Source organism: Hippoglossus hippoglossus, chromosome 9 (assembly GCF_009819705.1).
Source record: "Hippoglossus hippoglossus isolate fHipHip1 chromosome 9, fHipHip1.pri, whole genome shotgun sequence".
In the NCBI taxonomy this organism is placed as follows: Eukaryota; Metazoa; Chordata; class Actinopteri; order Pleuronectiformes; family Pleuronectidae; genus Hippoglossus; species Hippoglossus hippoglossus.
Window position 1 is genome coordinate 6,412,655 of NC_047159.1, and position 26,895 is coordinate 6,439,549.

Genomic DNA, 26,895 nt, shown 5'->3' on the forward strand with positions numbered 1-26,895 from the left:
TACAAGCGGATATTTACAGCCTCTTCAAAAGGCTAAACGCTGCACATTCAACTGAACCAGACGAATTAAGTGCAGGAGTAAAAAATGATAGCAATTGAGGATAATCAGCCGGTTTAGTGTGACCCATTAGTGTGTATTTTTTGTGTGTCTGTGTGCGAGTTTGTGTCAGTGGGGAGGGCTGCTTTCCCATGGTCCCACAGTTCTACAGGGCAACAAAAAAAAAAGCCTGATTCAGAGCCATCCAGGGGGTCTATTGTTGGAGAGAGAATCCCTCGCCGGCTTTGCAAACTGAAGCCCTCCAAAGCTGAACAAGCAGAAAAGTAGCACGGCCTCCAGTTTGTTCCTTCAGCATGGCTTGATGCATTATGAGAGCTGCCAGAGTCAGAGGAGGGGCCGACACAGGGCGGACCAGAGCCACTAGAGGTGACGTATGAAAACAGCCACAGCACCTGAGGATGAATTGATTTCTAGACGTACAAGAAAGTCTATGCTTGGATAAATCATCAACTCTCAACAGTGTTGTAAAATAAAAGCATTTAGTGCTGAAATATCCTTTAAAGTGAAGTTAATGAGCAACTATTTGATGACCGACTTATCGTTTAGGTTCATTTTCCCCTGGTTTCAGCTCCTCGCTGGGAATTCTGTTCAGTTTTGGCCTTTTGTTCAAACAAGACAAGACATTTATAATCAGTGTTTGGGAACTTAGGGAAATAAACTGGCATTTTTTTATTGCTTTTGTGCTAAAGTAATAAACCAAGAGAAAAATATTCTGCATGTTAAATGATGATGAAAATAATGATTAGTTCCAGCTCGTATTCTTCTCTGTTGTTGTCACTGTGATTACAAATGAATAGTTATAAAGGATTTATATTAGAGATTTGGAGAATGTTACATCATGTGCTTCATACAAAGAGGCACGTCTACTACATCATAAACAGCTGGATCGCTGTGACTGTGATAATACTGCACATGTGATGATATCCATTGATACCAGAGGAGATGCTCTTATCATTCAGATGTTGATCTCAGCCGTATCCTACTGCACACTTTGAATTTTGCACATACACACGATCAAAACAACGTCTCCCCCTGCTCTAAAAAAATTACCATAAGCCTCACTCTGTGCAAAAAAAACATATTTGCATTTGAAAAACACTCATTATTTATGTAGTCAGGTTCAGGAGGGATTAGAGCTGACAGGGAGGCAGCGGATTTAAAAAAAAGAGGATTATATCAACTATTAAAGCCATTTATTGCATTTACTGCCTTCCTCTCTCCCATGGTGTGCTGGAATAAACCTCCTCTGGTAAATCTGACCCACTGCTCTGTCTCCAGCATGTAAATGTTGCTTTGAATTTCACTGTTTTTGTAGGAAATGAGCCAGAATAAAGTGGCAGAAAGGCTGCATCTGCTGAAATGTACATGCAGTGTGATGCATATGAAGCCACGCACACGCACACGCACACGCACACACACACACATGCGGGCAGATCCGACGCAAAACGCACCAAAGTCACCTTATTAGGAAGCCCCTCGGCTGTGATGTAATGTGAACGCTGTAACCAGATTGAACTGGACTTGGGACCGGAGCTCAGGGCTGAACTTTACACTCCAGTTGCCATCCTATGAGCATCGGCTTCCCAACAGGAGATTGGTGCCGCTCGCCGAGTTTCGCAAAAACAACTCCAAATATGTTCAAAGGAAGACTTAACCAGGGGAGCGCGCACCGCGGCGCACAATAGAGGTGCAGCCTACATTCCAGCCTCCCTCCGGGCTGCGTTTAACGCCTGTTTTCAACGTGAGGGGGGGGGATAGCTCGAGAACACTGGGATAAATTATTTTCTTACGTGCGTTTTCATGAGATTTGCCGTTTTTAACCCCCCAAAAAAATCGAGGTTTGGCACAATAACGCGTCGAGGCGGGTCATGCGCTGTTGTGCCAGGCGGATGCAAAATGTAGCACGGACGCGTTATTGTATCAAGAACCAGTAAATATATATAAAAAAAATAAAAAAACTTACAAAGTGGATCATCCATTTTCATACTCCGCTTCATACGGATGGAGGTCGGGACCGTGTCTTCGATCAACTGGTCGATCGACTGCAAAACAAAAAGCAGGCGTTTGGATGAATAAAAAGCGCACAAACAAAGGCTGTGGATGTGATGAGAGAGAAAGTGAGTCCGAGCTGAGATGTGGCTTCGTGAAAAGAAAATAGGATGCGTTTGCTCATTATGGGAGAAAATCAAATAAATAAATCAAATAAATCAATCTTACCTCGAGTCCCAGAGCATCCAGCATTTCTCTCTTCTCCCTCTCACCTGGGCCGATGTGTCTCTCTGCGAAGTCGTCATGTCTGGGTAAGATTCTCTCGATCTGTCTGGAGGAGGCGGCTGCAGACGTCCTCACACCCCGGACTCCTGCTCCTGCTCCTCTTGCTCCTGCTGCTCCTGCTGCTGAGGACGCGCCACAGTTTCGGATGCTGCTCTGAAGTTTCCCCACCACGCGGCTCCTGACGCTCAGATGCCTGCACGGTGCGCAGGGGTTCTTGGCCAAGAAGATCCCCCAGGACCTGGCGCAGCTCTGCATCTCTAAATCACTCTGCGGGACAAGTGTGCAGGGAACTGGTTCAGCCTTCTTCTTCCTCTTCTTCTTCTAATTCTTCTTCTTCTTCTTCGTCTTCGTCTTCCTCCCCTCGCTCGGCAGAGTTTCCCCCCACACTGAGGCTTGATGCGATCCCTCTGCCAACTCCTTCAAACTGCAGAGTTTATACAACTGCACAGTTGCACAGGGGCGGACCAATCGGGGCGCGGGACGCGGCGTGACGCGGTGACGAGCCCCGGTCAAACAGCTGCTAAACTTTCTCACGTGCACGCCGTCCAGTGGCCAGGAGCAGATACAAACACAGGAGGTTACTCAAGTGCCCACGACACCACTGACCCCCCCCCCCCTACACACACACACCCAGACCACTGACTCACTGAACATGTGTGAGGCTCAAACTGACACATGAGAAGGTGCATTGTGACATTAATTAAGCAATGATAATAAATCAGGCCTGGACTCTGACTCCGGCCCATGCAGGTCATCTTCACCAAAACCATGAGACAGCTAAGTGTGTGGGTTACTCTCATTTGTAAAGTGGTTATACATGTATACACGTTCACCTGAGTCCACATGTATCCAGATGACAAAGTGAAACAGAGTGTAACTGGCCAACAAATACGACAAAAACTGATTCATTCTTAACTTTAAAAGTTTGGTTATGGCGTTTATCTTCTATTTCAATGTGTGATTATGTGTGCGTTTTATTTTTAGAGCTGTTTTTATCTGCTTTCTTTCTCTTAATCCTGTAAAGTGACTTTGAGCATGTGTACAACATGTGGTAAAGGGAAGTCAAGTTTCCTGTAGTTTCTCTTTCTCTTTCGCTGGTGGAGGGTTATAGCAAATCACATGACCGCTTTCTGGAAACAACAGCTCGGTATTCCCACAGCTCATCAAACAAGGGGGATTATTATTATTATTGAGGGGGTGTGGCTTGAACACAAGCCTGTTTTCTCCTACGTATCCTGCTTTTTTTATATCTTTGCTGGTCTGGTTAACGTTTCCTGTCCGACCAAAACAACCCTCAGACCAACAGGAAAACTCCCAGTGCTCGTGAGTGAATGACCACCACTGACCTTTAGGGATTTATCACAATGGATCAAACAGTGACTTACAGACAGGTGAGAAATTAAAGGGAAAAAGCAATATACTTTGTATTGTTTCTACAAGTCTCTGGAGCCCTGCAGTTGCATGAGGCCTCGTTCTTTCAAATTATACTCGCTCATTTTGTATTTTGATGCTTATGGTGAAGAACCTTGTCCAAAATATCAAGATCAGGTGACTGCAAAAGTCCCGGCACATATTTCTTATCATTTTCATACGCATTAAACCCCTCATTTCTCATGATTTTTCCCCCTTTATTATCTCATCCTATTTTACAGCGGCATCACTGGCACTGAAAACCTCCAGATTATGATACCATGGGCCTCCAGGCACAGCCGTGAAAGAGCCCTCCTACCTTCTCTCTTCTGTGTGGGAGCAACACCCCCCTGACTGAAGCAGACACAGGATGTAAACAAACAACGCAGCCATGTGTCCGCTGAAGATTCCTCTGTGGTTATTCTGCATCTATTTACGATTCTTCTGTGTCTCTCACCAACAATCAATGTGTTGTCACAGTCACCTCAGACGGTGGCTCGGACCCAGGACCCCCACCAACACCCTTGTGTGACAATAAGGCCTCAATAAGGACACTCAAACAGTGCTTTGTTAAAAAACACACCATGTGTCAGAGAGACTTATGACCAGACATAAAATAAAAAGGCTTCTATTGCTGCCCAGGTTTGTCTTTTGCTTACATATGTCTGTGTTTTGCTTTTACTAAACTAATTTTGGAAAAGTCGTTCATGGATCACATATTCAATAGCTCCAGGCAAGGGCTCTGCCACGGGAGCCAGGGCCAAGTCCTAAAGGCCACAGCAGACACTATCAATAGTGGGATGAGTCACCGCCAGCCTCCACCCAGTGAAAAGAACATTTATTTCTGCAGAACCAGAGAGAAACCAACATCAGCTGCCAGAACCACCTTCTCTGGCCTGCAAGCAGCAGCATGAGACTGCTGTGACCTTACCGCTGACCTGGGGAGGAAGTTCCTAGAATGTGATGCCGTAACAACACTGAGGTCAGACAAGATGTCCTGGAAGTTTGCAAGCAGATCAATTTCTAGAACTCAGAGTCCTGAGAACAGTGCCAATGAGGCCTGTGAGACGAAAATGGAAAAGTATGGTCAGCTTGTGCCTGAGAAACAGGTTTAAACCGGTTGAGAGGCGACGCAGCGGGTTTGCAGGTCAGTCCCTCTGGCGGACCCACAACGTGCAGGCCATAGCAGGTGCCACGAGGCAATTGGAATTCGAGATGACCACTGAGGAAGCAGAATTGCTTCCAAGGTAGCTGTGAATCCAGGCCATGGGGCAGCGCTATGGGTCACATTGAACTCAGGAAGGTCTTCAGGGCGATGCTGCAAAGGTCTCTGAGTGGCACAGAGAGAGTCCTGTCTTGAAGCCAATGGTCCCCGTCCAACCTGACAGCGCTTGAGAGGATGTGCAGGGAAGACAAATAAACAAATCCAGGTGTGCAAAGATTGTGGGGTCACAACCAATAGAACTGAAGATGAAGTCACTGTCAAAGTATGTGTTCGCTCTGTCATTACGGGAAACTGGGTGGAGATTGACGGGAAAAACAATTTGAGGATAGTTTACCACACGTTATAAGAAAAGTGGAAACAAATAATCTCTGTATATCTGGGAATATAAAGAAATATCAGCATTGATCAGAGCAAAGAAAGGAACCGAGATAAAATATTGTGTTTTTACATAAATTCAGATACAAAAGATTAAACTAATTGAGAAATCTACAGCAAATCAAAAAAGACACATCATCCTAACTTGATTCATGAAAGTATCTGAGAAAAAAGCCCTGATATTTATTGTTTCAGTGTTTTTCATTTAGAGCCCATGAGCCGCCTGTACCCATGTTCATGACTCGTAATTTGCAATAAAGCAACTGTTATTGTGTTGTCAGCCCTCCCTCTGTCTAGGAGTGTGTTCCGTCTGTAACTTGAGACCTGATTTGCAGTTGGCAGTTATTGCTTCGCAGCAGCAATTTAAAACATGAGTCGGTCGTGATGCAATCAGGTCGGGAGCAAAACATGTTTATCCCCAAAGAACCTTGGGGATAAACATCATTATATAAGTAAATACACATTATTTTTGAATTATGTCGTGATGAATTTGTTAAAAAATGTTTTTAAATTATTAATACTAGAAATTACTTAAAAAAATAATTAAAGGTTATTTTCTGTGTTTGTACTTTTGGTGCCACTTGGCTCGAGTTCATTACCTAAGAGGTCGGCCTGCTCACCTTTGACATTTTATTAAAATGAGGGCAGCTCAAAATATCCTGCTGCACCCCCCCAGACATAAAACAGTCTGCGGTCAAATTAAGTGAAACTTTATTCTATGCTGTGCAGTAGAAAATACAATATTTTCCTCTAAAATGCAGTCACAGCATTAAGTAGATGTCAAAAGTACTTGAGTAGAAGATTTGAGTGAATGCACATTATTATTGGTCATTTTCAACACTGAGAATTAAAGCTGTCACTTCGCACATACTGTAAATCCTCCACAAGACTGGATTTAAAATCTTTAATCTGTGAGACGGACTAATGAACATGCAGACGTCATCTGAAAAAGAGCACGAGAATCAGACTTGTTTTAGTTGCTACAGTTTTTGAACTATGAGTTGACAAAAAGCTTCCTCGTACTGATAACGTTAAACAAAAGGAAGAACGGTTATCAGGCTTGTGTGATGATGGCAAACAAACCATTAACTTGAATGCGACACAGAGTTGGAATGGAAAACACAGTCGTCCAGGTAAATCAAGAATTTCACCTCTTTATTAGGACGATCGGCACCGAACGCATCCATTCAGTTGGTTCTTCAGTCTGTGATATTCAACTTGTTGTTCACATATTTTCCGATATGGGTCCAATCGGCCGACTGATGGTACAACATCAGTTTTTACTGCACCAATGTTTTTCACTTCCTTTCGCATTTTTGTTTTATTTTTTTGCTAAACGTGGATATCTGTCCTTGAGGTACAGGTAGGTAATCACAAATACAAATATTCATTCATTTATTAAAATTTTATATTTTAATCGAAACTACATTTTTAAAGGTAATTAATCAGTGTAAGATGGGGAATGTTATTCTGTGCACCTTTTTCCACTATAATTAGAGATCACACATTTCAGTCAACACACTGTGTGATATATATTTGGATCCAATTTTTAAAAGGTTCAATAAGTTTGATTTGTGAATGAGTCCTTGTATAATTATGTCAACTGGAACACAAGGCAATAGCAGAACCACCGTATTTTCAGAGGGGATAAAGTGCTGCCAACAGTTTTTACATTTACTTATATTAATTTGGTTGTATTTTATTTATGTGAAATGTCTGTTATTTTTTAAATGTGCTCTTCAAATATATCTACATTTCACCATACTGATTTATATGATTGATGGATCAGCATCTCTAATCGGGACTCACTTTCTGTTGTCTTTGTTTTTACAGGTACGTCTTTGATACAGTTGGAGGATGTGTCCTGGCAGTCGCCACGATGGGGATCTACAGTGTTCTTCTGTTCGCCTCCACCTTTGTCTTTATTCTGCTCATTGGCCGTGTGGATCCCAGCAACATCCACATCTGGGCGTTCGGTATCCAGATGCTCTGGCAGACCTTCTGGCACCTGCTTATACAGTACCGCGACTATTACCTGCATGAGCCTGTCAGCGTGAGGTATTTATCTACTGGTTAAAGTGGTTCGTTCATGTTTTTGCCATCGTATCTAGCATCCGTTATGAATAATAAATAACAATAATAAAAGTGTTGGTCTGGATAATTATTAATGCATTTAAAAGACAAAAGTCGGTTCTGTATTTATTTTTTTATTGTCAATAAATCTCATGAAAAAGACAAAAAAACAACAAATATCACAATTTATTTTACCATTGGGGGATATTTTCCTTCATCACAATTAACACTAACACTAACACACAGCTTTCCATTAGCTCACCCATGATGACTCATGTGATCAAAAGCTCCAGAACAAACATAAAGGTCACAGGTTTTTAAAATGTATTTCTCTTTCTAACAAAGAATAAATCACCTCTTGTACTTTCAGGTTGTTTTTGGCGGTGTCCTCTCTGATGCTGCTCACTCAGAGAATCACCTCAGTGTCCATGGACATTCAGGACAAACAACTTATATTCACATACAATGCGTCATCCAAAAAGACGAGTTGTGTCCTGCCTCTCCCTCTCGTCAGCTACTTCCTCAGTGTCACCACGCTGCTGGGTGGCCCGCTGGGCTCCTACAGACAGTTTGTGTCCCACATGGAGGGAGTCGGCCTCCACCCCTCACCCAGTCCACTGGGTGTGGTATTCCTCAAGTTGATGCAGGTATTATTGTTGGAGTTGGTAAGGTTTTGTCTTGTCCACTTTCTAAAACAAAACATCTATGATCCCAGTAGCTCTGCTTCTATTCGTGGCGTCCTATGGGTTTGGGCTCTCGCACTGGTTTTGAGGATCCGGTATTACTCTCACTGGAGGATCAGTGAATGCCTCAATAATGCAGCTGGGTTTGGAAATTGCAAAAATTCATCCGGAGACTCCCAAGACTGGAGCGGCTTATCTGATGGCGATTTCTGGACCACTGAAGCGTCGAGCCGCATGTCACAGTTTGCACGTCGATGGAACGCCACAACGGCTTTGTGGCTGCGCAGAATGGTTTATATGAGAAGCAAACATTTCCCTTTGTTCATGACTTTCGGTTTTTCAATGTGGTGGCATGGTTTGCACGTAGGTCAATTTGTGGGGTTTTTGACTTGGGCCTCAGCGATTAAAGCAGACTACTATATACACAGGTTCTTACACCCAAAGCTTTCCTCAACATGGAGGAGGCTGCTGTATGCGTGTCTAAGCTGGATAAACACGCAAATGATCATTACATGTGTTGTTATTGCTGTAGAATTAAGAGATATGTCCGGCCTGAGACTTTTGTCAGCTTCATTTGTGGGTTTGTTTCCTCTTTGTAACATGATTCTACTTGTTATCTTATTAAAACTCAACACAGTGAGGTAGACTACTAAAGCAGCCATGTTAACAAACCCCCCTACCTACATATCTGTGCTATAACAGCTCTACTACAAAATGAAAAGCTTGTTTGTTCATTAAAATCCATGAATAGATTATTTATTATGTTACTCTCAATATGGGGATTCTGTTGTTGTCCAACTTCATTGCATTGTTGCATTTCTGCTCTTTGTTGTTGTTTGTGCTGTTGATACTTTGAACTTATTACTGTGTTTGTTCTTGTTAATTTTCTGTTTTCACTTGTCATGTTGCGCTATCTTCCCTGGGGATAAGTGACAACATTACAATGATATATATACATGTTTTTTCAGAAATTATTCCAGTGTATAGTCACAGAGGTTTGTAGGTGGTGTGAGGAAACTGGTTAGTGAGCAAATGAGGGGAAAGTACAGGGTGAACCGGAAGCATCAATGACTCTGGAGCATAACACTGATGACTGTGAGGTTTGAGGGGATCAATAGCAAGAGGTGAAGAAAATATGTCCTACTCCATATGTTCTGCTGAAGAATCTATGTAATATGTGAAATGCATGATGAAATGATTCGATAACCAATAAAAAAAGGTAAGGGGAATCTTTGGAAGTCAAACTTTACTGCTAAATGAACTGGATTTCAGGGGTGAAAGTTACAATATTTTAAATATGAATCAGTCTCTGTCTATGTAAATTAAAGTTGACTTTTCTACTTTAAACCTGCATAAAGTGACATTTTTATACTGTCACTGAAATAATTAGCAAGAGCAGAAAATAGTAGTAAACACGAGAAGTGCACTGGGCCCTGCAGATGTGTGCAGCGTTCCGCCTCGATCGCCATGTCGTTTCAGTTCTGCAGCCTGCGCTTTCAGCAGATTGTGAGGGTGAGAGAATTCTTTCCACAACCTCATAAAAACAAGCTGAGACAGTTGTTAAACCAGAGACTTGCAGAACATTTGTAAGGTGAATCATACTGCCCCCTGGTGGTCAAAAATGAATGCAGGTTTAAGGTGTTTATTTGCATTTTTGTGAACAACAACTGATCATCCTTAGTTATACGAGTGATAAAGGTCAACAACAATAAATTATATTTTATGAGGAAGATATTTACTGTGTGAGTTAAGCTTATAGAATATCTTTTGATCACTCATGGAGCTTTGTAAAAATATAAAAAGACACTGCAATGATGAAGTACTGTATGTGATGTACTGTAAATTTAATCAAATATACTGTGCATTGATTGTCACTTATCTGAGCGTATCTTCAGTTTGCAGCAAAGTCTCTCTTCTTTCTTTCCATAGATTTCCAGCAACAATCCCTAAAAATAACAACAGTCCGAGGTTTCTGTTTGAGACAAATTTCTTCCAGCAGTCCTCTGGTTTGTTGATGTGCAGTGTGTAAATCTAAAGGAGAGAATAGTAAATATGGGATGTTTGGTTAGGGTCATAAAAAAGAAAAAGGTCCACAAAACCAATAATATATTGTGCTGTACAACACCAAGTTCCTTACCTGGTGTGTTAGGTGGACGGCCACTGCGGACAGTACAGCATAGTAAGGGAGAGTCTGTTCAGCATTGACACCAGCTACAACCAGTCCTGACATCATGGCCACCGTAAAGCCACTCAGCCAAGGTTTGGTTTGCTCCTGGAACCTCAGCGCAGTAGATTTGACTCCTACCTTGATGTCGTCTTCCTTATCCTAGTAATCGAATACAGAACAGATGGAGCTCAGTCTCAATCAATACGATTCTACTTTGAGAGTGACTGTCAGAGCAGCAAAAAACAGGAACCTATAATTCCCAGATAAATTCTGCCTCATAAATAATAGAAAACCACATTTCAACAAGGTCAAATCAGTGAATCTATGGTTTAAAAGTGAATGAGTTATCTCTTCACTAAATGTGAGCTGCTAACAGACTTAATGTCAAATAAGTTTATATTAAGCACAAATAAGAACTACAGAGATCCTCAGCTTCACCTGATGTGCATATATGGTGTCGTATATCAGTGTCCACATCACTCCTGAGAAATACAGCGGGAGGCACACGGACCAATCACAGGAGCCTTGAACAGCAGACCAGCCGAGCAGCGCCCCCCAGTTAAAGGTGAGGCCTGAACAGGAGGACAAGAAGGAGGAGGTGTTGACTTAAGAAGCAAGAAACTGTTGAATGATCTTGCACCGTATAGCACAGGACAACAATTACCTAACACAAACTGTGGCCAGTACGTGATCCTCTTCATCAGTGGGTAGGAGACAACAAGAGATAATGAAGCAGCGCCCAGAGCGATGCTGTGAGGAGCATTATGAAAGCTTTGAGTCAAACCTTTACTTATATAACAACGAAGCAACAACTAACTGTTTGTATTCTAACATACATCTATAAATGTTAACTGATATATTGACTACGAGACGGCACAGAGACTGTGTTTGTCTGACCTACACCATCTTTTTATACTGCAAATAAACTAAAATTAAAGCTCAACAGATTATTTCCAATAACACACTGACTGTTTCTGGTACCTGTAGTTGTTGAGACACAACAGAACCCCGAGTGCAAGAGAGAGCTGCCCTCCCAAGAAGACCAGTGCCTGCATTCGAGAAATTGCCCCTGAGGCAATGGGTCGAGTGGCTGTCCTGGACACCTGCACAAAAATATATCAATAATAACAACTACTTCATTTATGGAGCACCTTCCATAACACAATCTCAAATTGTGTGACAGCTAAAACAAAAAAATGGAATAAACCAACGACATGAAGAAAAATAATCAAATTATTACATTATTACAACTAAGACCAAGAGTATTTTATACCTTTGTGTCAAAGTCTTTATCCCACATGTCGTTGATGGTGCAGCCGGCTCCTCTCATTAGCAGAGCGCCTGTACCAAACAGAGTGAGCATGCCCAGATGTGGAAGGCATCCAGGGTCAGCAGCCAGAGCAATGCTCCATGTACACGGGAGGTACAGCAGCCAAGTTCCTACAATACAAACAGACAACAGACTTAGGTGAAACTTGAGAAAACATTACTGCTGTAACTTTAAAATATACAGCGTAAAAACAAGAAAAATATGTGCAGTGTGAGAATATGTACAGTGAATGGATTGCACATGAACCATTGTATTGCACAGACAGAATGAATATTGCACAGTTACGTGTTATACCAGAGTTAAAGTGCAGTTCATAAATAAACACTATTCACGGCATTGTTTTCAAACATACCCTCATTTTACTGCCTAAAACAGCAGTGATTTCAACTGTAACTTTCATTAACCATGAATGTACAAACCAATGGGTTTGTCGAGCCTCATCAGCCGCAGGTAAGGCTGGACAGGAGCTGGAGCTGAATTCACGATGGCAGCAGGTGACAGGCTGAAGGATCTCCTCCCATGGTGCTGAGCTTCACGCAGTCGGACCGACGGACGGATCACACCCTGGCTGTAAAACACTCTTCCTAACATGCTGGAGTGTGAGTGGAGTCCATGTTTAGTCCTGGTTGTTGCCTCCTCATGAAGGAAGCGGTCCGACAGAGGGTACAGACAGGGGGAACAGGCTCCGTGGTGAATCCTCCTCAGGAAGCTCGCAGTCAGCTTGGCTTGCAGCATGGTGGCTCCCTGAGGTCACTCTGACATTATCCTGCAGCCCTGAACACAGACACACGCGCGCGCGCACACACACACACACACACACACACACACACACACACACACACACACACACACACACACACACACACACACACACACACAATGGTGTAACGGTGGCTTTGTTTTATGATTTGCTTGAACATGAATTATTTTGTGTTGCACTGAATCAGCCGCACAAAGACTGAGGTGTTCGTGTGTCAGATGAGAGGTGTGTGTGTGTGTGTGTGTGTGTGTGTGTGTGTGTGTGTGTGTGTGTGTGTGTGTGTGTTAATCAAGTATGATCATTGTAGGTGCGGTTACACGAGCGGTTATAAAACGCACATGCTCATATAATAACCATGTACTTCACACTGAAGGTGAAATGAACTCTTCAACACGTCTGAGACAGAAACAAAGGTAAATGAAATAAACTTACACTGACGGTTACAGAAGACACAATGTTTCACTGTCTCCTTCTTATGCTATTTGAGTTTAATGGCGGTTTAAACAACTAAAATAAGGAGTTTTTCGAGGCGACGATCTACTGCTGTGATTTCCTGTTATCGTACGTCCGCTATTGTTCCGGGCGAAACAACGTTCGCATCCGGAACCAATGACAGCAGAGAGGGTGGTTTAAATCAGTATGTAGGAAACAGTATCTACTCTTAATTTAAACCGATAAATAATGATTATTATTAATTTCCTATTGTGCTACTTGCTCAGTATTTTCTCCACAGACCTCTTGTGTGCACTTGGTAACATGCACACATTTGGGAAAGAGTCTATTTGATTTATATTATTAAAATTTGCTTTGATTTCGTGTCTTAATAATAATAAGAAGAAGAAGAAGAAGAAGAAGAAGAAGAAGAAGAAGAAGAAGAAGAAGAAGAAGAAGAAGAAGAACCACCCTCGTTATGATAATGCTGACAAAATATTGTCATGAAAAGAACCAAAGAATCCTCAAAATAGAAGAGACACTTATCTGAATAAACAGTACGTTCACGATCAATTTGTTTGGTTATCTTTTATAAAACAGAATTCAAATTGCCTTGATTTTAAACTATTGTATTTATCATACTTACTGTTATTTTATTTACAAAATTAATCTTTATTAGACTGAACGATGAATGAATGGGATTTTTAAAAGATTTGATAAATGGAAACAGAAAGTAATCTCGAAGGTGGGAACTTCCGGTCAAAGCTTCCTCTGATTTCACAATTAATGTAACAGTGTTTTCTTTATTTATATATCCAATGTTATTTACAATATTAGATGCTTCATTAATCAAATAATTATAATCAACACAATATTAGGATGATATTATACTATCGAGTTTTGCTTTAACTACATTGTGAAGTAGGGTTTTATTTTTTAACTGATTGTTTCGTTGTTTTTTTAAAATACTTTTTTATTTTTCATTAGTTTAAATGCATGGTTAGAATGAACTGAAACGTTTTACTCCAACAGCTCAAAATCCAATTCTATTTTATTTTATTTCACAATGCCCAGCACTGTGCCTCGCCCGCCTTTGATTTTATTTTGAAGAGCGGGTGACTCAGGGCGGAAGTGCAGTTGCAGGACATTGAGGATTCGCTGCAGCACCGGAAGCGGGGAGAGCGCTAGTCGCGGGAAAAATGGCGGAAATGTGCGGTGTGTTCATGTTTCCAACATCAGCGACTGTAAAAATCACATCGTAAACCTCAGCCTGCGTGTGTCCGTCTGCGTGAGGAGGCACGGTGTGTAGCAGCGGTGAGTTGTGTGTTTTGTTTGCTCTTTTATTGTCACTGGGTTGTGTCGTTGTAAGTCTCCTCTCCTGTTGGTTTCCTGTTGAACTTTCACTGCCTCTAAGTTCCCGACGTCTTCACTCGTTTTCCTCACAGTTGTTGCTGTTGTTCATTGGAATTTACCGAAATACTTGGAAAAGAAAAGTAGATTTCTTCTCGTTAGTGTTTCATCCCTGCAAGTATCTGCAGAAACTACGTTTTTGAACATTCAGTATTAACTTATGACAAAACAAACGTATTATTTAAACCGCAGGAGCAACACAGCTGTTCTCTGTTTATAGAGAATGATCTGGGTGTAGGAGGGATGCACGATGCAAAAAGGTATTTATCACTGTCAGCTTTTGTGTTAAAGTGTCGATTCAGTGCATTTAAATCAAGTGGAGTATTCAATGTTGTCTTTTGCTTCCCCCTCCTCAGATTCCATGCACTTTGCCATCTCTGGCCACACGATGCACAGGCAACCTGCCCCTGAAGAGTCCTCCGTCAAGTCTTTCTGCTGCAGTGACTGCTCGCTCGTCTTCCCCTCCAAGATCTCCCTGTTTCAGCATGTGACCTTTGAGCATGGCTCGGAGTCTGCGGAGGATGACGCTGATGACGAAGGCAACAGCGTGGAAAATATTTATTTATGTCACAGCTGTGGTTTTATAGCTCGTGGCCAGGATGAGTTAAACGAACATGAGAAACAGTGTGGTAAGAAGCCGGAGAATCAAGTTGAGACACGGAATCCTATTGTTCTTGGAAGCCACAAGAGTGAAATAGGCGCAGTCATGTCTACCTCAAAATCTCCATGCATGCTTAACTCGTCAAAAGATCTGAAAACGTACAAGGGGCCGCTGCAAATGCAAACAATCACTAAATTCTTAACAGCAACACCTCGATCACCCTCAGCGAAGTCAGCCGAGAGCCCGGTGTCCCTGAGCAGCACCAAAGGAACCCTGCTTCTGCAACAATCTCCCTCAGACCTCAGCCCAAACAGCAGCGGTGTGTTTAAAGTCACCGCAAAGTCCAGGATTGATATGACTTACGCCACCCCTAACCACTGTATGCTAGATAATCACTTTTTACTCTCCGAGCTGAGATCTCACACGCCCAAGGAACAATGCAATGACGCAGTTTATGAAAACTACAAGAAGAGGAGCAACCGGGGATGCCCGGAGAGTCAACCGGCTAAAAAAACTAAGTCGGACGAAGAGGAGACGAAACTCCGAGGGAACGAGGACCCAAGTAAACAACCGCCCAGCAGCACTGACCTTTCATTTGAATTTAGCGACGATGAACAAGAAAAGAAGGGTAAGCTCCCCAATAGAGACGCGGAAAGCCCAAACACTTATTTTTGTAAACACTGTGACTACAGTGATGCTGTCATCAGACGCATGTCCTTCCATTACCAGAGCGACCACCCTTACTTAAGATGTAGCTCCATGTACATTCAGGATCCCAGTGATCAGAGCGTCACCTTCCGCTGCCTGGAGTGTCCCATTGAGTTTTTAGCTGAAGCCCACCTTCAGAGACACTACACAGAAAAACATCCAGACGCCCCCAAAGTGTTCATGATGCATTCATGTGAGCTGGTTTACAAATGTTTTGTGTGTAAGTTCATCAGCAATGAATTGAAAGCCCTGACAGAACATTACAAAGAGGAGCACCCGAAACATAAAGCGGATGATTCCTTGTTGTACTGCAAATATACAGTGCCTGTGTGCCAAGAGGGATCGTCAGAGTTGAACACGTGTAGGAAAACGCACAGCCCAGAAACATCGGAGGGGATTTCTCCCAAGAACGCAGATGCACAACCTGCAGAAATCAAAAATGCACCCTCGCCCCTACACCCCACCTCCAGAGGAGAGGATGTGGTTTTGTATCATTGCAGCAGCTGTATATTTAGTCATAAGTCAGCAGTCGGTATGCATGTCCACTATCAGAAAAAACATCCAGACGAAATGGTCACAATCAACAAAATCAAACAGTCGGCTTCTGTCATATCGCAAACAACATCCCAGGCGACACCTGAGAGTTCATCGAATGTAACGGAGAACTCTGTGCCTCAACAGGACGCCTCCGGTTCCCCCAAAACGGAAAAAAGCAAAGCTGTGGTGCCACAGCAGAAGGTTTCATCACCTTTAACGTCTCCGAAGAACACAACAGACACTTCTAAGACTCACTCAGAGTCTCCCAAAATAGAGAAAGTGAAACCTGAAGCGGACATAAAGAAAACCAAGACACCCCCTAGCAAATGGAACCGGGAGCTGTCGTCTGGAATCGACGGTTCATCCTCCAGCTCACTCGATAAAGTGTTCTACTGCCAGTTCTGCACCTTTTCAAATACCAACATCAGAAGCGTCGTTGCTCATCATAACATGAAACACGCTGAGCTCGGACTAACGGGCACTGAGGAGGTCTGGTGGTATAACAACAAGTTGCAAAAAAAGAAACTGCAAAGTGAAGCCGAGACCTCAACAAGTGCTGCGTCCTCTCATTCTAAATCTAGTGAAAGAGTCGAGGGGTGGAAGGAAAGAAAACGGCAGAATGAAGAAGCTACCTCCAAGACGGAAGTTAATCCCTATGAATGTGTCGAAGACTTGTTTTACTGCCAAGTGTGCAACTTTGGAAATGTCAGTTTAAAGGGAATTATGAACCATCAAGCCAAAGCTCACCTGCACCTGATTGCAAACCACGAATCTATCCTTAAACACACAGCTCTGGTTCGTGCTGAAATCAAAAAGTCTCACACGAAGGACGACTCCTCATCTTTTCGTCTACCTCTCCCGCTCATGAATGAAGGCGACATGGACTGTTTTTTCTGCCACTTTTGCAACTACAGACATAATTGCGTGACCCAAGTATTGAGGCATTACGTCAGCAGACATCCTGGGTTTGTGGTTAAGAACCAACAAATCCTGCAATACACTTCTACGCTTCTCAAGCAGATGGAGGAGTCGCACCCGGAAATGTCTGCAAGCCGAGAAGATAGTCGTGTGACCCTTCAGGAAAAAGTGACTAAAAAGAAAAAAGTAAAAACACTGGCTAAACGCTCGTCGGCGTCGCCCTCGGTGTCGGAGTCGGACACACAGACACAGAGGACCCTTAAGTGCTACAGATGCACGTACAGCACTCAGTATGTGAATCTGTTGAGGAGGCACATGTTGAAGATTCACAAGACAAATCGCAGGACAACTGATATTTTAAGAGTGTGTTATAGACAAGGGATGTTGGAGACGGGTTATCACTGTGACAGGTGTGTTTTCTCCCACAAGAGTGCAGCAGTAGTGTTTCAGCACAGCCAGGAACAACACCCAAACCGTAAAGTGAGTCTCGAGTACATTTCCACCAGGTTGTATGTCGGCCCCGATTCATTTGTTCCTAAACGGAAAGAAAAGCATAAAACGACCCACACCGGTGACGTGAGTGATGGTGATGGGACAACTGGACAAAGTGAGACTAAGATGTTTTCGTGCAGAGCGTGCTCATTCAAAGGAAGCTCAATGTCCAGTATCACACGCCACTGCTGTGCTGTGCATCCCTGGTCCGTGAAAGACGACGGCTCCGTCCTGAACATCATCACCAGCAAGAAGTCAAGTCCTCAGACTGTGGAAGACCACACAGAAATTCCAGAATCATTCGGCAGCTACCAAGTTCCTCTTGGACACAGCGACTCACCCGATTCACCTCATGAAGCTGCAGATTGTTCCAACTGGTTCAAGTGCAAACATTGCACTGCATGGTTCAGTACCTGGCACGGTCTCAACACTCACACTGGAATGAAACACCCAGAAGCTAAAATTGATGCGACAGCACACGTGCATGTTTTCAAATGTCCACATTGTACTTACATCAACGCCAGCTATCATGGAGTTTTAACTCACTGCCAGATAAGGCATCCTGACTCTGAGTCCAGGGCAGACAGTCATTTCATGGATGAAATGCATCTACGCAGCTGGAACCACTCTTTGACTAAAAAAGGCTCGGGTGACCCTTCAAGATTTAGCGGCTACATGTGTGAAACTTGTCCTCAAATCAGTGCAACTCTGGAGAAGCTGAACAAGCACTGTGAGAGAGAGCATGATAAGACCGATCCGAACACCGTGCACAAACCGTCAACTGTAAGAAAACTACACCAACCTAACACCTACAGCTCTGTGTCAAAAGCTTCCTTCCTGCAAAAGAAAAAATATCCAGTGATGAAGTGCCAGCTGTGCAGTTATACTTGCAGCACAAAAGTTGGGCTCAATCGCCACATGCGTGTGAACCACAGGCACTCATCTTATTCACAGTTTAAGGATTGTGTATTCAAGTGTGCCTTGTGTCCGAAGTTGTACTTCACCAAAAAGCATCTTGCACGCCATTATACTGATAAACATGGAAAGCGCTCCCTCTCGAAATACTTTGCACCAGTGTACCCGCACGTCAAAGCGCTAACGTCCCCTGACTGCCCTTCAACTCAGCAACCAGAGAACACGTCTGAGTCTAAGTCTAGCGCAACAGGAGAAGACGGGAAGATATTAGTGTATAAGTGTCCGTCCTGTCCCTATGTGAACGCTAGCTACCATGGAACGCTCACTCACTGCCAAATGATGCATCCTGCTATCATAGTCAGAGCAGACGGACTTCAAACGGACAGAATACTCGAAAGCAACATGGTCCATAGTTGGACGGGAAAAGGTTCGAAGCATAAAGGGTTCACGTGTGAGAAATGTCCACTAATTCATGCATCGTTGTTAAAACTGAAAGTCCATCGTGAGAGGAGCCACAAACAGGCCCAACCCGCAGGTTCTGAACTTTCAGTTGAGACTGAAACTGAAAAACAGCCTGATCACGGCTCCGGGGGCTCAACATCAGAGGCTTCCTCTTTAAAAATCAAATCATCCCCAGTCAACGCCACAAAAACTGACCACAATCAACAGCTGGGCTCTCCTGAAACCTGTCAGGTGTCCGTGCAAAACAAGGAAATGCTGTACGAGTGTGACATGTGTTCCTACGTAGGAATATGTAGAAAGTACCTGCACTGTCACTACAAAAACATGCACAAGTTGGATGCATTAACCATATACAAGCAGCTGGAGAGGTATAACAAGCGTAAATACTACACGCCCAAATTTCCATCTGAAGAAAGGGTTCGATGTAAGAAGTGCCCACAGTTAGTGTTTGACACATCTCAGCAGCTCATTGTCCACTACACCAACATTCACAGCTCCAACGTTAAAATGGACTTTACAGTGATAAAGCGAAGAACAAAAAAGAACCCAGGACTCTTCAAGTGTGACCACTGCAGCAAACACATAGTTGGAATCAGGAAGCTGTGTTACCACCTGGAACGCCATGAAGGAAGGATGAAGACAACGGCGATGGATGCAAAGCCGAGGGCATCAGTTGCCATGACGACAACACCAGAGGCCCCATCCAATGAAGTAGGTTAACTCTGCCCACATGAGCCTGTTAATTCATTGTCATCTTTTCCTATACACTTGTAAGTTGATGACCGTTGCTGTGTTTGATTTTCAGATCTGTCGACAAGACGAGCCGCCCATGTTAGAACCCATGGACGACCTGACTCCCTCGAATGTGACGCCAGAGAAGACGTTAACTCTGCAAACGGGTTCTCTGCCGTCGCCTTCAAGACTCACTGATCCAGAGCTGCCGGAGGAATCGCTGGAAGACAAACGCACATGTGGACAGTGTGGACGGACATTCATGTCCCTGAAAGGTTTGCGCTCACATGAGCGCAGCCACGCAGCGCTCGCGGCCATCAAGAAACTGGACAAACTGTCTACCTCACTATTGAAGCACAAGTAAGAATGAAGTTTGGTGGGTCAGTCACCGTTTTAGGTTTGTAAAAATAAAATAAATAGATCCATCATTGATAAATACTTTCATTTTATCTGCTTATATATAAAATTACTGCTCATGTATATTACGCACTACTCAAATTTCAATTGCTTTACAGAGGTAATTAATACTATAATTAGTAATTAATACAATCAAATTTAATCAATATGTTTACAGTTTCATTAATACAGAATTGTTAGTATTCTCTTCAACAGTACAATATTAACATTTTACAAATCTGATGTCCTTTATGTCCAGAACTCTTGATGAACTATTTGTGACTGTCTGAATTATTTCTTTTTAATCTCTACAGCATAAATGAATACGTCGTCTACAAATCTGGGACCCTCCGGCCGTTCCTCTGCAGTTTCTGTTCCTATCGGACGACCGTCTTTGGCCTGTGGAGGAGTCATTTTATCAGGAAACATCAAGGTGAGCATCCCCTTGTAAATAATTTACAATTACAGTATTATACAGAAGTATTAATGAATCACTAGTTGAAGCATCAACGGAAATGATTGACATGTATGATATTTTTTATATATAGCTTGAGATATTTCATTTAGTGTTTGGTCTTTCTTTCCCTGTCTGTGTTGCTGCTGGATGCTCAGATGTGATTATGAATGATGGGGAGACTGAAAACGAAGACGAGGCGAACTCGCAGAGAAACAACCAGGACCCTCCTCAATTATCAGAGGAAAACAACAATTTGCCCGAACCTGAAGAAGAAGTTGAAATAACTGAAAGCAAGTCCTCCCTCTTATGTTATATAAACCACATATCTGTCAAAATGGATATAAAATACACACACGTTGCTTTGGTTGCTGCACTGACAGTCTGTGGTTTGTTGTCGTGTGACAGGATCAATGTACCTGGAGCCTCCAGATGTGCAGCGGCAGCTGAACCACTACAGCTTGATGGCGCAGACTGGACATGCAACCAAAGCCAAGGTGCAAGAAACCGAGTTACCAGAGAGCTGTTTGCTCCACTGTGAGCTCTGCAGTTTCAGCACTGGACACCTTTCCAGTGTGCGACGACATTACGTAAACCGCCACGGGAAGAAGATCCTCAAGTGTAAGGACTGTGATTTTTTCACTGGATTTAGGTGAGTTACAGCCAACACCAGGATTTCTCTTTATGTAAAAAACATTTTAGGAAAACCACTGTAATGTCTCTTTTTTTCTACATAACTTTTACAACGCACAAAATTAGATTTAGAAAAGGGAGCTTGCCCAAATATGGTCTCCTGGGAGAAGGCATCCCACAAACAAGGCCGTCAAGGAAGTTTGGTTGCATCCAATGTGCGTCTATTTGGAAAAGATTAATGGATTGACTCTGGTTGTTCATTGATGTGTTTGAAATCTAAGATATTCTTCAATTTAATAATTGAGCAAAAATTAGGTCATGTCCCGGAGACACTGCAGACATTACATGTTTCTATCCAATAATTATAGTCAGTATCCTTGTAAAAATAGAATAAACACAGATAGTATCGAACCTGGTTGTTCTACCTTTTATCAGGAAAACCCTTGAGATGCACATGGAGGCCAGTCACTCTACATTTCAGTCAGAGCCGACCCATCTGAGGGACCTCCGCTGCCCGCTCTGCCTCTACCAGACCAGGAACAAGAATAACATGATTGATCACATCGTCCTACATCGTGGTACGATAGACACTGGACAGGATCCATCATTACCAGCGCCCCGAAATCCTAATTTCAGATTGAGTACATTTTTTTTTTGTCTCTCTTTTGCAGAGGAGCGCGTCGTGCCGATAGAGGTGCGTCGCCCAAGGCTGTCCCGTTACCTCCAGGGCATCGTCTTCCGCTGTCACAAATGCACTTTCTCCTGCGGTAGTGGTGAAAACCTGCGTTTGCACATAACGAAGCACGATGACGTCAAACCCTACAAGTGTCGACTGTGCTACTTCGACTGCCCTCTGCTGAGCGACCTAGAGGCACACCTGAGCGATAAGCATCAGGTGAGGATTCGTCTCTAAAGCCGCAGGAATTCCTTTGTGTCTGAAATTTGACATTATCCACTTTGAATGTACAGGAATTTTAGAAATGAGAGGAGGAACATAGGCAGCTTCTTTGTTTCAGAAGAACCGGACCCTGTGGGCAAATCTGTTGCTTGAATGAAAGAAAGTTTTGTCGCGTAAAGTTTTTAAAATTTATAAAGCCAAATAAATGTTACCTTAAATTCAACCATAAATTAAACTAGTAACTATTTGAGTCATTTAACAGCAGCTGCTGTAACTCTCTTACGTCAAATGAGGGAAACTGAGCTCCCCCCAGATACAGGTCTTAAAACAATCTTTAAACAAAAGTCTAAAAGGCTTTAAAAAGTCATCATATTTTAAAATTATACGAACTAGGTCTTAAACATGTTTTTGGGTCGGTTGCACTCATAACGCTACTTCCATTGCACTTTTTGTTTTTGAAGAGGAATGTGGTAGAAATGGGTAAATTAGCTCTTTTGTAAGTTTGATTTTAGTTTTTTTTCCTTTTCTTTTATACAGGTTGAGAGGAACCATGAGCTTGTGGGTCAGGTCAGCCTTGATCAGCTAGAGGCACAGGATGGTAGGATAGCAGAGGAGGAGGAGGAGGAGGAGGAGGAGGAACCGTTATCAAATTCTGAGCAGCACAACAGCCAGAGGGAGGATGTGAAAATCGGGGTTGTCTCAGGCTGCAATGAAGTTCAGTACGAAACAGTGGTTCTGGACCCGGCAGAAAATAAAGTTCCAAAGAAAGTTACACAACAGTTGAAGGAAGCATGTCTGAAGCATGAGCAGGAGACAACAAGAGGACAGACAATCAAACCTACAGTAGAAATGAGTGTCAGGAAAGGAAACGCCGCAGAGTCTGAGGAAAGCGACGGTTCAGAGAGAGAGAGGCAGACCAACGAGAACCAAGCCCAACTCAAAGTGAGAGGTAGTGAGGACAACAGCGTAATGTCCACACGCCAAAGAGAGAAGGCAGCCGAGAGGAACTCTGCGACATGTGATGAGATGGTGGATAAAAAAGAGTCCAAGTTAAGTTTTAGGACGCTGCAGCACAGAACATCAGCCGTTGAGTCGAGAGCAGAAGACAAAATACTGCGTCACATCCTGGTGTTGGATGAGGACAGCAGCGTCCGCAAGACGCACAACAAGGCAGAACACGAGAGGATGGTTAAGAAAGAGCAGAACATGGAGACCAAGGTTCTAGATAATGTTCTAAGTGAGCTGCTGGACGAGGAGTGTAAAATGTCTTTGGGCCAAAAACTGACAACTAAATATGATTCAGAGGCAAAGAAAAGTCACATGCAGGGAAATAACCTCAGGAGTCGGGAGGATTTAAAATGTGGAAGTCCTTCCCGAACGCCTCTTCCAGTCTGTGTCCAACTGAACGAGGAGAGCGCAGGATTGTCGTTAACACACTGCAAAGAGGAACAAGTGAGCAAACAGGAATACATTGAGGAGCTATCAGACCCGTATGGAGAAATGCCAGTGCTTGAGAATGAATATCTGAAGGAGACATCGTACCCGCAAGTCAGCTGCAAGGAGGAAGAAGAGGATGAGCTCGAGCAGCGGCAGGACAAAGGAGATGAAGCGATGACTGAAGACGACAAGAGCGGATGCAAAGATCGGGACCAAGAGGAGGGCGACGGGATGGAGGAGGCCAACAGTCCACGCGTGGGCAAAAGTAAGAATTGAAATGAATCACAATAAATCTAGTGAAGTCCAACACAAACTCAGTGTTTTCTGTGTCTTCAGACAACGTTGCAACGATTGTGTAACTACATAACAATGGGAGTTATATAATTTTGGATGGTGATATCAGATTGTGTGTTGAATGCCTGTAAAAATGTAATAATAAAAAAAATGGCACTCAACATAGATCGCCCATACAGTCCCTTTATGAAGCCACATTTAAATCTGTAAGATCCAGATTTTTATTTGGATCTGCACTCAGGAATCAGTCCCCAAACCCTGGGAATTTAGTGAAAATGTCAAACAATGTTAAAGAAAGTGGTGGAAAAACTTCCTGGAGGAACAGAACATTAGTATTTTCTTTCTTGACCCGTGTCACACGCTTCCACCAAGTTTTGTGGAAATCTGTCCAGTAGTTTTTGCTTTATCCTGCTGACCAGCAAACAAACAAATGGACTGTGGAGAGAACATAACCACCTTGGCAGAAGTAATTATACCGTTACACACTTAACCACAGATTTCATTCATTATCCTGCCTCAGTTTAAATGTTTACTAATGGCTTTGATTATTTAGACCAATCATGTCACCCGATAGTATGAACAATGTTTGAGAAAACCAGGACAATATCTGAGTGAACATTGTTAAAATGAAAATCTCTTTGTAGTTAATTAAGCTTTCCAGACAAAATGCCAAACAATCGCAATTTTATTTTTTTATTTTAACAACTTCTACTTTTCTCACCCTGTCCTAGAAAATTAAATCTGTGGTTTTTGCAGTTTAACCCCCCCAAAAAATCTTTAACCCCTGAAAATCTTTAGTTTTCTGACACATTGACTAATTGTTTCATTAATTACTATTAAAAAATCTGTGCTGTATCAATTGTTGACTTTGGGAAATGTGACACCAGTGTAAACTCATTTCTCTTGTTTTTCAGGTGAGTTAACAGCTGCAGGTGGAGCTTCTGAAGTCCCGCTTCCCTCAGTCACAGAAAATAAACTTTACACCTGTGAACTTTGTGGACGAAACCTCGTGAGCGGCTCGGACTTGAAGCGTCACATTATGAGACATGGAATATAACCGTTTTCATGACGTTGCGGACGTCAAGACTCAGCTTCCACTGTTGATTTTTGATTGGGGAGGTTAGATTGTTAGTGTGAACTGTCCTGTCCCCTACCTTTTTACTTTAATATTTGTAAACAACTTGTTAACCACTTAATTTTTCATGTTTTGTAGATTTTTTTAACTTTTTTAATGATCTGATATTATTCTACAACTGTTATGAGTAGGATTGATTTGTTGTTTTGTCCCCTTCAATAAATAAAACTTCAGAAATTAGGTGGTGACCAGATAATGTGACACAGTTAAATCCTTCTTATTACAGGATACACATAAATAACCATCATGCACAGATCCCCATTTAAGTGACAGGAGATATTAAATATGTTACGACTGTAAAAACTTGCAAAAAATCTCTACTGTGAACTGTTGTTCCAAATAAACTTTACCTCATGGTTGTTTAATACCTTCATCGACGTCAACCTCAAGACCCATTAATTAACTGTTTATTGAAATAATTGTGCCTTGCAGTGTTGCATGACATCTGTGATGGAATACAACTCCCTTCATCGACACACAAATCCAACCATTATCAATACCAGTCAATCAGGTTATCCTATTTAGGGTCGCAAAGGGGTCGGAGCCAATCCCAGTTGACGTGGGGTGAGAGGTGAGGTACAAACTGGGCAGGTCACCAGTCCATCACAGGGCTGACACACCGAGACAAACAACTATCCACCAAGACCAGTGATTAACATCTAATTAACGTGATTGATGAGTCAATACTCAAATCAAGATAATGTTCATATCAGTCGATATCACATTATTTCTTTTTTAAGCCTGGACCAGGGAAGAGTTCATTAAATGTTGGTTCTGGTCCAGATAAAGGGGTAGATCTATGGATTTATTTTTTACTGCATTTTTATAGACATTCATTTCTTAAAGAATAATTCATTGATCTTGAGGAAAGAAAAAACAATCAGGCATATTTAGAGGACTGGTATTTATGAGTGTGTGCAATTAGATCCCAAAAAAATCCGGATCTAGTGAATTTAAAAGTGGCTTCTGAAGGGGTTTGTTGGTGGAAGACTGTGCTCATCTAGTTTTTCATGCATATATGTTGATAATAAAGACCCAACAAAACCCTGAGGGAGAGTGGAGTGTGCAAAATACGAGCTGACTTGAACGCAGCCGTGTGCGTTAGTTGCGTAAGTTACGACACTTCTTGTGTTCTGGGTGTAAGAGGACACCGCTTCCTGGTGTGGAGCGATACCAATGATCTGATGAGGAAGGAGAGGTGGATCTGATCCAGTCTGAGGGAAAACTGTTGAGTTTCACAAGTTTCACGTGTTTCTGATGCTTCGGGTTGAAAATGTCTGAAAGAGAGAAGAGGAGGGAGATGATGAAGAAGAGTCTCACTCGCTGGATCGATCTGAGGAAGCGACTTTAATAGAAACAGTTTTCACGACCAACCTCAGGTAGGAGGTGTTTTTTTTTTTTTTACATGCGTTCCTTTACCAGAACTATTTGATATGAGTCCATTGAAGGAGGAGGTTTATGCAGACAAAGTTTCCTCTGAGTTTATTTCCCGGAACAGTTTCCTCATCTCCTGCCTGATGACTCACTGCGAGGAGATGCAGTAAATCATGATCATGTCATGTTGACTGGAAATACCTCCACCGTTGTAAACGTGTATTTCATTTGCATCTGGCACGTTGGTGGTACTTTGAAACGTGGTACTTTTACTGTGACAAGCAGAAATGCCATTGTGAAAGAAATATTGCATCTAAGAGTTGAAGTACACAAATGTTCTGAGCAAAGCAAAAAAAAACTGAACAAACTTTTGTCTGCAACTGTATAAATTCTTAATATTTATAGAAATTAAATACATGTTTTTTTCTTTATGTGAATCCAGCCGTCAGATGAATGTACTGAAGTTAAAAGTATATTTTTTAAGATTGTCATTGTGTAGGTACCTTGGATGTGTAAATATCCTGAATTATTCTCCCACATTCACAGTCATGTAACGAAGTAACTTTTCCTCAAGTACTTTTACTTGAGTGTTTCCAACAAATACTATTTTATTCTTCTGCTTAATTCAAAAGCTAATAACTGTGTTTTATATTCTACTGTATTTATGTGACAGAAAGACAGTGTGAGAATAAGACTCATGGTGATAAACCTTA

General features: G+C 42.5%; 6 protein-coding genes across 7 annotated transcripts in view; 4 read left to right on the forward strand and 2 right to left on the reverse strand.

Annotated features, from left to right (window-relative positions):
• gldc (glycine dehydrogenase (decarboxylating)) overlaps positions 1–2,743 on the reverse strand; it is a 16,607-nt gene extending 13,864 nt beyond the window's left edge. The window contains exons 1-2 of the mRNA XM_034594762.1: positions 2,275–2,743; positions 2,021–2,099 (exon numbers count right to left, since the gene is read on the reverse strand). Of these exons, the coding sequence (XP_034450653.1) occupies positions 2,021–2,099; positions 2,275–2,586 (391 nt within the window). The 5' untranslated portion in view covers positions 2,587–2,743. The remainder of the gene's footprint in view (positions 1–2,020; positions 2,100–2,274) is intronic.
• mboat4 (membrane bound O-acyltransferase domain containing 4) lies at positions 737–8,635 on the forward strand. The gene is made up of 4 exons (XM_034595455.1): positions 737–1,306; positions 7,175–7,399; positions 7,785–8,061; positions 8,630–8,635. The coding sequence occupies exons 2-4, from the start codon at positions 7,221–7,223 to the stop codon at positions 8,633–8,635; spliced, it is 462 nt and encodes a 153-aa protein (XP_034451346.1). The 5' UTR covers positions 737–1,306; positions 7,175–7,220.
• Positions 8,051–26,895, forward strand: part of mfsd10 (major facilitator superfamily domain containing 10) — a 24,274-nt gene continuing 5,429 nt past the window's right edge. Inside the window, exons 1-2 of one of the 2 annotated variants that reach the window (XM_034594765.1) lie at positions 8,051–8,061; positions 26,051–26,187. The gene's annotated coding sequence lies outside the window, so the exon portion shown is untranslated. Of the gene's footprint in view, positions 8,062–25,947; positions 26,188–26,895 lie in introns of those variants that run through there. The other variant, XM_034594764.1, reaches the window with a different exon arrangement.
• coq2 (coenzyme Q2 4-hydroxybenzoate polyprenyltransferase) lies at positions 8,787–12,924 on the reverse strand. The gene is made up of 8 exons (XM_034594768.1): positions 12,787–12,924; positions 12,014–12,368; positions 11,538–11,704; positions 11,246–11,367; positions 10,929–11,014; positions 10,703–10,836; positions 10,235–10,423; positions 8,787–10,128 (listed from the first exon to the last, which is right to left on the reverse strand). Exons 2-8 carry the CDS (start codon positions 12,327–12,329, stop codon positions 9,973–9,975), a joined length of 1,170 nt encoding a protein of 389 aa, XP_034450659.1. The 5' UTR covers positions 12,330–12,368; positions 12,787–12,924; the 3' UTR covers positions 8,787–9,972.
• On the forward strand, positions 13,917–19,759 carry LOC117767657 (zinc finger protein 462-like). Its single transcript, XM_034595456.1, has 5 exons — positions 13,917–14,100; positions 14,389–14,456; positions 14,553–18,235; positions 18,446–19,544; positions 19,635–19,759. Exons 2-5 carry the CDS (start codon positions 14,447–14,449, stop codon positions 19,757–19,759), a joined length of 4,917 nt encoding a protein of 1,638 aa, XP_034451347.1. The 5' UTR covers positions 13,917–14,100; positions 14,389–14,446.
• On the forward strand, positions 18,592–25,001 carry LOC117767287 (RE1-silencing transcription factor-like). Its single transcript, XM_034594763.1, has 10 exons — positions 18,592–19,540; positions 19,635–19,711; positions 19,765–19,921; positions 20,272–20,390; positions 20,570–20,704; positions 20,820–21,063; positions 21,480–21,622; positions 21,716–21,939; positions 22,480–23,644; positions 24,588–25,001. The coding sequence occupies exons 3-10, from the start codon at positions 19,824–19,826 to the stop codon at positions 24,728–24,730; spliced, it is 2,271 nt and encodes a 756-aa protein (XP_034450654.1). The 5' UTR covers positions 18,592–19,540; positions 19,635–19,711; positions 19,765–19,823; the 3' UTR covers positions 24,731–25,001.

What these genes read in the sequence shown, in the direction of transcription:
- mboat4 (XM_034595455.1), top strand. Translation starts at nt 7,221, where the DNA reads ATGGGGATCTACAGTGTTCTTCTGTTCGCCTCCACCTTTGTCTTTATT. An exon ending in CATGAGCCTGTCAGCGTGAG is followed by an intron (nt 7,400 to 7,784) that starts GTATTTATCTAC and finishes TTGTACTTTCAG; the next exon opens with GTTGTTTTTGGCGGTGTCCT.
- coq2 (XM_034594768.1), bottom strand. Translation starts at nt 12,329, where the DNA reads ATGCTGCAAGCCAAGCTGACTGCGAGCTTCCTGAGGAGGATTCACCAC. An exon ending in CTGGCCACAGTTTGTGTTAG is followed by an intron (nt 10,837 to 10,928) that starts GTAATTGTTGTC and finishes CCTCCTGTTCAG; the next exon opens with GCCTCACCTTTAACTGGGGG. An exon ending in ACACCATATATGCACATCAG is followed by an intron (nt 10,424 to 10,702) that starts GTGAAGCTGAGG and finishes TTCGATTACTAG; the next exon opens with GATAAGGAAGACGACATCAA.
- LOC117767657 (XM_034595456.1), top strand. An exon ending in CCGTGCACAAACCGTCAACT is followed by an intron (nt 18,236 to 18,445) that starts GTAAGAAAACTA and finishes TTGTGTCCGAAG; the next exon opens with TTGTACTTCACCAAAAAGCA. An exon ending in GGCCCCATCCAATGAAGTAG is followed by an intron (nt 19,545 to 19,634) that starts GTTAACTCTGCC and finishes TTTGATTTTCAG; the next exon opens with ATCTGTCGACAAGACGAGCC.
- LOC117767287 (XM_034594763.1), top strand. Translation starts at nt 19,824, where the DNA reads ATGTCCCTGAAAGGTTTGCGCTCACATGAGCGCAGCCACGCAGCGCTC. An exon ending in TTTTATCAGGAAACATCAAG is followed by an intron (nt 20,391 to 20,569) that starts GTGAGCATCCCC and finishes CTGGATGCTCAG; the next exon opens with ATGTGATTATGAATGATGGG. An exon ending in GATTTTTTCACTGGATTTAG is followed by an intron (nt 21,064 to 21,479) that starts GTGAGTTACAGC and finishes ACCTTTTATCAG; the next exon opens with GAAAACCCTTGAGATGCACA.